Source organism: Microtus ochrogaster, unplaced genomic scaffold (assembly GCF_000317375.1).
Source record: "Microtus ochrogaster isolate Prairie Vole_2 unplaced genomic scaffold, MicOch1.0 UNK100, whole genome shotgun sequence".
NCBI classification, from domain to species: Eukaryota; Metazoa; Chordata; class Mammalia; order Rodentia; family Cricetidae; genus Microtus; species Microtus ochrogaster.
The window spans coordinates 256,546-265,312 of NW_004949198.1; the positions used below are offsets into that span (position 1 = coordinate 256,546).

At 48.2% G+C, this 8,767-nt stretch overlaps 1 protein-coding gene across 2 annotated transcripts in view; it reads right to left on the reverse strand.

The window, feature by feature from the left end:
* The window catches only part of Entpd6 (ectonucleoside triphosphate diphosphohydrolase 6 (putative)), a 21,145-nt gene extending 13,539 nt beyond the window's left edge, over positions 1–7,606 (reverse strand). For both annotated transcript variants that reach the window (XM_026778047.1, XM_005371228.3), the window contains exons 1-3: positions 7,435–7,606; positions 3,485–3,812; positions 1,334–1,410 (exon numbers count right to left, since the gene is read on the reverse strand). In XM_026778047.1, the coding sequence (XP_026633848.1) occupies positions 1,334–1,410; positions 3,485–3,776 (369 nt within the window). In that variant the 5' untranslated portion in view covers positions 3,777–3,812; positions 7,435–7,606. The remainder of the gene's footprint in view (positions 1–1,333; positions 1,411–3,484; positions 3,813–7,434) is intronic.
* Between the last annotated feature and the right edge of the window lie 1,161 nt (positions 7,607–8,767).

Genomic DNA, 8,767 nt, shown 5'->3' on the forward strand with positions numbered 1-8,767 from the left:
CAGCTTCTGCTCTGGAAGAAACCTGGCTGCTGGGTTCGCATATTCAAACATTAAGACATCAGAAGTATAAATGCTACACACTTAAAGAAATCCTCATTTCACCTCATAAAATTTGTTTTACATTTATTTGGTTTGTGGCTTTCATAAATTATTTGTGATCTGTATTTATTATGTTTCTTTTTTTTTTTTGAGGGACAGGCACTACAGATGAAGTTCAGGGTAACAGGCGTGCTAGGTGAGCACTTACCACTGAGCTTCTCTGCTAGCCCTAGCGTAAGTTTTAACACTAATATTTGGTTTCAGTAAATGTTATATCTTCCAAGTAGAGGAACTGCAATAAAAAATTAAAATTACAAAGTCACTATGGGGAGTCTTAGCTCAGTATCAGAGCACTGGTCTAGCCTTGGAAAGTTCTGGGCTTCATCCCTAGTTCCCTGCCTCAGAGTACTATGCAAAACTTACATTACTAATATAAACAGTTTAAAGTCCAAATATAACCTTTTTTCATATATATACATATATGGTATAGGAGGTCCTTCTGTATTTGTGTCGCTTTCATTGGTTGAATAAAGAGACTGCCTTGGCCTTTTGATAGGGCGGAACTCAGGTAGGTGGAGAAGACAGCACAGAATTCTAGGAGGAAGAAAGCAGAGACAGGAAGACGCCATGGTTCTCCTGCCTGAGATGGACGCTGGTTAGACTCATGCTGGTCAGCCACAGTCAAGATGGGTTAAACTAATATGTGCGACTTAGCCAATAAGGGGCTGGAGATAATGGGACAGGCAGTATTTGAATGAATACAGTTTCTGTGTGGTTATTTCAGGGGTTAAGCTAGCTGGGCAGCCAGGACGACAAGCAGCCCGCCGCTCCTCGTACTATACGTAGTTTTTTAAAAATTTAATTGTTGTGTGAGTGTTTTGCCTGCATGCATGTCTGAGCACATGTGTGTTGTGCCCACCGAGGCCAGAAGTTGGCACTGGATTCTCTGGGACTGGAGTTACAGGTGGTAGCAAGATGCTGGACACTGAACCCAGGTCCTCTGGAAAAGCAGTCAGTGCTCTGAACCACTAAGCCATCGCCCTGGTCCCCAAAATAATGTTTCTGTATGTTTGTGGGTGTGAGCTTCTGAACTGTGTAAGGATCAGGGCCTCATGTCAGCACCCTGGTGGGTGAGACCTGCATTTCTCCCCACCTCTCTGTCTTCCGGGATACAGCATTCCTCAGGCAGTGCCTTTCTCTCAGAAGATGACCAACTGATCCAGTTTCAAAGGGGGCTGGCTAGGAAGCCAGAGGACATTGGAAGGAGAAACACACACAAGATGGTAGTGGTTACCTTTTCAACATCATCAGCATAAGCAGAAAGTCCAGGCTTCAGTGCTTTGAAGGTTTCATGGGTCAAGGTGGGAGTTTCTAAAAGGAAACATTTTTAAAAGATGTAATTATGAATATATACAAGGAGTATGAATATCTACAACAGAGACTAGCTGATGTTAAAAGCAGAGGCCTGACCATGGAGGCCAATTAAAACGGATTATTTTTGCTTAAATTTTGCTGTCCAGTTCATCTGAGTAAAGAACTAAAGCTTGCACCAGACCTTTCCTTTATTAAATATATGAATGTACACACACACACACGCACAGGCTGGGGTGAATGTGCCTCCCTAGCATCCTAGAGGCCCTGGAATTGATTCCAGCACTGCAAAAATACAAATGAGCAACTTGCACCCTGAACTTATTGAGGATAGCTTACTTAAATTTTAAGATAATTCTTATTGATTTAACAAGATAAATGACCTTAAACTGTAAAATAAAAATGACGCCCATCACTCTGAAAAATTATCTTTATATGGGCCTTGAACAAGCTTTTGAAGGTTTGCTTTTCTTCTTAAGAAGTTGGGTAGCTGACGTCAGGAGGGATGGACTGTATTGCCACAAGGGAAGTGTCCAGATGTGTCCTGTGGTCGAAGACACCAGTCCAAAATAGAAGTATGTGAATATGAAGACCGAGGAAGAAAAAAACAGGACCAAAAAAGCGGGAACAAAACTTTTTCACAAAATTGTTCTCTTTAGAACATTTGATTATAGTTATTACTGCCTTAAATTTATTTATTCTTTTGTTATTTTTAATGTGGTGCTAGAAATTGATTGGGGCCCCAGACATGGTAGATAAGTGTTCTACCACAAAGCAAACTCTCCTGATCACATCTGTTAAATTTGGTTTCAGAACCAATTTTGGAGGTAGGTCAGTAGATCTGGCATTTAATGTTTAGCCACTGCATTAAGTATAAAGGTATCAATGCATAAATAGCCAAATTACAAAAGGCTAGAGCATCATTTACGCTGTTGAGTCAGTAAGAATTAACTGTTAAATTATTATTATTGGTATTGTTTTTCAGATCAGTTCTCTGTGTAGCCCTGGCTACACTATGTAGATCAGGCTAGCCTCAAACTCAGAGATCCACCTGCCTCTGCCTCTCAAATGCTGAGATTAAAGGTGTGCACCATCACAGTCAGATTAACTGTCAAAATTAACACCTTAAATGGATACAAACTTTTTTTATCTAAATTATCCTTGATAACATTTCCTTTTCTTTTCTCATAAAGCCAAGTTCTGGCCCCAAAACATGAAAATTAATAATTAAATCAGAAGCAAGTAAAACAGGCTACTGTAGCTTTCAAGAGAGGTGCCAGGGTTCTCATGCTGACAGAGCAATCAATGCCAGGATAGTGTCTGGTCATTAGGGACCTGGATATGGAATCGGGCAGAGCAGAGGGCTGGATAGCTGGTTAGCTGAAGGTCAGATGCACAGAGAGGGCAGATTTTAGGGCAACAGATAGAAGAGCTGAGTAAAGAGCCAGGCAGACAAGGGGTCCTGGAGAGAAGCCTCCACCTTGGGAGGGAAAGCAGGTAGGGCCTGAGGTACAGGACCCTTCTCAGTGCCGCGCCAGGCTCTTAGGACCCACAGCAGCAGGTCCTGTAAGCCTCAGCCCATGTTTCTACTACTGGTCTAACCTGTCTGGGCTCTGGCTCCCGTGAGCCTGAGTCTGCAGTTGTTTCCTGCCTTGAGATATCTCAACATCATCGTGGCATGGCCCAAATCACAGGTTCAGCCACAGGAGGGCACAGGCCACTAAATGCCCTCTAGGGCCTAGCTGCCTATCAGTGGTAGTCACTGGTGGTCTCAGAGAGTAAGGACAGCCTTGGGTTCCTGGGGAATTTAGGTGCATTGGCTTTGTGTCCACTGCGTGGGTATCTCTTAGCAACTGCATCCCCAGCCCCACCCCAAGTGGTCTGGTGCTCATACCCAGGGCCTCTCGTGTGCTTTACCGCTGAACTCTGCCTTGATAACTTCATGGTAACAGGTTTAGTCTAGGGCACGGGCTCAAGCCCACCGTCTTCTGAAGTAAGTTGAGAGCCTTGCCCTGTGTGGGGAGAAGGCAGACCCTGTGTTTGAGCCCATAATGACTCATGGTCAGACAGATACCTCCAGGTGGCCGGGCGAACTGGAAGACATGGATGCGCGTGCCGGTGCTCCCAGCGTCAAACATGATCCCATAGAAGACCTCGTGACTGCGCGTAGCTGAGCCTTGGGAGCTGAAGGCCTGCTGGGTCCACCGTGCTCCTGAGGCAGCCCCAGCAATGGTGAAGAAGGCCTGGGCAGCAGTGGCCCGGTGCCACTTGATATAGGCAACATAGATGAACAGCCCCACACACAGCCCGAGGGGGTATGCCACCTTCGTCATCCGCAGATTCCCATGGTTTGGTATCTTTCTCATTTCTCAGTCTGCCGGGGACTGGGTAGCTGCCGCTGGCTGAAGGAAGGAGAATTAGGTAAATCACTTTAGGTTGTCGCCTACAGAGTGTGTCAGAAGTCCCCAGGCCTGGGGACAAAGTACGCAACTCAAGACTGGTCTGCACCCCTGTCCCCAGAAGTCAGAAGGGTTATTTCATTTTCTTGATGACCGTGGAAGAGATGGTCCAGAAAGGAGAGTTTGGAACACCGAGTAACCTCCCAACAAACCATGGGACATGCTGCTGCTGGTATCCACAGATCACTCCAGGTGACAGATCCAGATGCCCTCCCCAGTCTTCAAATCCTTACTCTCGTTCCCATTCATAGACTGTAATTTCAGCAATTTACTTTCCCAGGGCCTTAAAAATGGTCATTCAAACAACTGCAGTGAACCGGAGGCAAATGTGAAACAATGGCCTGATTTTTCTGGGTGTTTAATGGACGCCCCACTTTTCATTGATAAGAAATATTCCTGTTGAGGGAATAAATGACGTCTGGTACTTTCAAAGCCTCTAACATTCTATAAAAATAAATTAAATCAAATTGATGTCATCAATTTTGGTCCAATATACTCCAAACAAAATCATTCACTCATTTTTGAAATTTAATTTTAAATTTTTTTGAAAGGGTTTTGGAGACAGGTTCCTGCTCTATAGTCCAGTCTGGCGTCAAACCTCAATCCTCCTGCCTCAGACTCCTCAGTGATAGTAGTCTAGGTGTGTACCATCATCCCTGGATATTTAAATTTTTTTTTTAGTAGCTCCTAGTCTTAAAAATATGAGAAGTGAGGGCCCTGCATCTCAATGCGTCTCTTGTCCTCAAGGGATGTCTGTTGGTCTTTTCACCCCATACTCTTATCAGTTATGGAAATACAGCAGCTTATCCTAGAAGAGCAGGAAGCTTGGTGGTACGGGCTACAAGAACGACTTGTGTCCTGCTAGCAGCACTGTGTGACCAGCGTAGGCTAGTTCCTCCAAGGGCCTCCTCTGCAAGGACTGTTAGTCCTCTGGAGGACTAACACATGAATTACCATGACATTTGGAAATTCGGTGTGTTCGAGACTATCAGCTGAAGACAAGCTCTGTAGATGGGCAGAGGACACATCGCCTGGAAACCAGGGGCAACGGCGGGCGGAAGGACCCTGTGGCTGCGCTAGGCAGGGCCTGTGTGCTCATCCTAAGGTGGTCCAGGTGAAGAGAGGTGGGATGCCACTGCACACAGAGCAGGCTTTCCTTGGTTCCACCTCTGGCCACACTCAAATACTGTTAGCTCGGTGCACATAAACACTGCCCCTGCGCCCCAGGCCCAGCGAAGAGGCCCAAAGTGGGGCAAGAAAACAAGACAAATCACCGCCCTCAGTTCCTGTCCCACGGAGGGCTCAGAAAGGTGCCAAGGAGTAAGCTTCCCTCGCCAGTCCGGCTCCTGCCTTCCTTTGGTCTCACTTGGTCCCACTGCACTTGAGAGCGACCCACTGCTCTCAAGATCACACCCCATCAGCTGCTGAGGCCGGGCCCTTGCCGCTTATTCCTTCCTTTTATCCTCGTCCATGCATTCCAAGAACACAAGGCCTCCTTTTGCATTGACAACTCAGTTCCCTGTCCCAGGCCCTTTATACATATACCCATTCCCAGAATGCTCAGCCACCAAGTAGGCCAATTTTGTCCAACTGTCCAAGTCTACTGCCTTCCCAGCCTGAATGTCTTCGCCACGTGTCCTGACTGCCCTACCCCCAACCAGTAAATACAAGATTCTACTTTAGACAGCCCGACAACACGCGTGAGTTCACAGAGCTACAATCATTACATTTACATATCAGCCAGCTCAGGGTGACAGTAACAATCTAAACACAACATCATATCCAGGGGGCACAAGACAGATTATTCCACAGGCACCTCCATGTCTCAGAGGCCCAACTCCAAACACACTCACTTTATTCTGTTGTAAATGAAGTGTCTGGCCATAGCTAAGGTACTTGCAGGAAGGACCAACCACAATCTGTAGCCATGTCTAATACCCAGTGGTGGTATACTGAGCAGACTCCCAAAAGGCTCACTGAGGAAAACAACTCAACCTTAGTTGCACTTTACAGATAGAGGTTTGGTTTTTTTGTTTGTTTGTTTTTGTTTTTAAATGCAAGCAACAGGCAAAGTAAAACCAGGTGGGGAAACGGGCAGGAGGTAGAACAGGAAGCAGCATGCAGGGGCAAACAGAGGTAGCTCGGACAGGTCCACTTCCTGTTAGGTAGAGGCTGAAGTCGGAGAGCTTAGGTGTGGCGTTAGGAGGGGCTATGGAATATGCACCCTCTGATTTGAACTGGCATTGGCCAGATTTTTCGAGGTTTGCACTGAAGTACAGGAAGCCATGAGCGCAAGCTGTGCACACTGTGTCCAAAAATCAAAAGCTCGCTAACAAACCCTCACTGATGTCTTCTTCTGGTGGTTGTAGAAAAACCTTTTCTTGGAGAAGAGGAAAATCCCACACAGGAACAGTCAGTCCTGTGAGGACGGCCTCCTGGTGTCTTTTGCAGGCTGCTGCACCTTCGTGGGCTGGTACCTACCTCAGACCTATGCACACAAAGAACAGTGCACCACCTCTCAGATTCTGTGAGGCTCCAGGAGGGCCTCAGGAGGGCCACCATATTAGCCTACGCTCCTTCTGGCGCGGAAGGAGAGAGACAAAAGCCCCTCAATTTTTAGATTTGCCAGTATGCTTGCTGAATTTTTAAAGGGCTACATTGTTAGTTCACTGGTAACAAGAATGGTAACTCAGCGCCATTCAGCCCCCTCCATGGCTCTGCAGCGCTTCAGGAGAGCCCCTATAATCACGTTCATCTACCTCTCTCTGGGGGAGCTCCCCTTCGCAGGTGTAAGGCTTCACTATACGCCCTGTGATGTAGGATGTTTGGCTTACCACACATGACCGTGGGGTACAAGTGCCTGCAAAGACATAAAAGGCCCCGGTATTTTCAGGCAATTGATTCCTTTGGGCAGACTCGGTGTGAAGGGCTCTGTCTGCTGTAACCTACTCAGCAATGTAGTCTCAAAACCACCCAGTTACTTCCCGCTGCTCTTAAAATAAAAACCTGTTCGCTCTGATTCTCCATCATTCTGGGTGTCTATATCAGGACCTCTCCCTCCTTTAGCCTGAAGCACCTGTGGCCACACGTCAACTTAGGCAGAACCACCCCGACCCCTGGCTAGCTTTTCTCGGTCACCTTCGGTACACAGGATTTCCCCAGTTTCCTCAGCTACCTAGCCGAACTGTGCAGTGCCCGAGGGGAGGGGCCTGGGTCTGGTTCTGCTGGGGGCGGGTCAGCACACGCCAGTCGAATGAATGGATGGCGTAGAGCAGTTGGGCTGCATTCGGTCTCAGTCCCCTCCGGCTTGGCCTACAGGGTAGCTCACAACACTGCCCACCGTGTAGCGCAAACGTGCGAGAGCTACGCAGCCGGGATGCAAAGACAGCAAGGGGCGAGAACCCGGGACGCAAGTGACCCTGAGGCCTCTCCTAGGAGCTGCCACCTAGCTCAGGGAGGTGCCAGGCACTTGGATCCGCACCACAGGGAACCCCGACACTCGAGCGTTGGAAGACACACCATAGACAGTCACCCCGGGCAAGCACATCCCGCTGGCCCCGCTTACCCTGCACGGCGCCCTCAGCGCCTCTGCGGAGGCAGTGGAGTACCGGGAGAGAGAGAAAGTGAGAGCGACCACCCACCGAGGGCTCAGCTCTCCAGCCCTGGTCCGCGTTAACACCGCCTTTACGCTCGGATCCCGATCTAGCAGTTCCCTAGAAGCAGCCCCCGCCTACGTGTATTTTGCGTCACCGGTGGGCGGAACGGCATCGAAGCGCGTGCGCTGTGGCGCTTGCCGGCTACGCAGGCGCGGTAGCCAGGTGCTCTTGCGGAGGGTTTTCCTTCTGCTGGTAGAGGGCTCCGGAGTCGGAACCTGTCGCCTCTTAGGATCCTCTGACAAGCCCTTGAGGCGTGGCGGAAAGGAGCCTTGTCTTGACGGACGTAGGGGTTACTTCCGTCTCATCCATCACCTTTCCTTTTGTAGGCTTTCCCCCTGGATCCCTCTTTTTTTTTTTTTTTAAATGTCTTCCTCCTGGCCACAAGGTTGCCAGCTCCTAACTTCAGTGAGACCCCGAATATATGGCCCTAGTTAATTTGTCTGAATAACCCCCAAGTTGGTTCTCCTTTCTCCTTCAAACCGGGGCTCCTCTTCTGCCTGCCCACATAATGGCATCTGTACATTGGGGTACGGAGCAGGGGCGTTGATCCTGGTCCTGGAGGATTTTCCCGTCTGTCGTCTGGGAAAGGCCAGACACAAGGATTTCTAATGGTCAAGACAGGGCACTCGGGAGTGATCGGGTGGGTGGTAGCCACAGAGGGCAGGGACACTGTGAAAGCAGGGTTGGCAATCCTCGTAGTCCCGCGAAACCATTGCAAATGGCCAGGAGAGCAGCTGATTGGATCTTGCCTTGTTTTACTAATCAGTCCCCTGAGGTTTGATTATAGTAGTAGTCTATACGGTCTCTTATTTGGTGGATATTAAAAGTTGCCCTGCCACCTCGGTGATTTGTTGTAAATAACACAACAGTCTCCCAAGGACTCTCTTGCCACTCACTGTGGAAGTGCTGCAGGAGGGTCTTAAATGTAGAATTGGCCATGATAAACGATATGCCCTTTGAAAACAACTCCACAGATAGGGTTGAGTTTTCTCTCTAGTTGTTATACTAATTCACACTCTTCAGATGTGTGAAAGCGTGGGTTCTCTACAGCTTCATCAGTGGAGTCTTTTCAAACAAAAAGTTAATCTAATAGTAGAAAAACCGCACCCCGCAGTTCTGGCTTAATTTTCTCGTGTTTTGAAGTTTGTTCGTGGACCTGTAATGACCCTGCTTCTGTCTGCCTCCTTTGCCTGCCTCTCTCTCTCTCTCTCTCTCTCTCTCTCTCTCTCTCTCTCTCTCTCT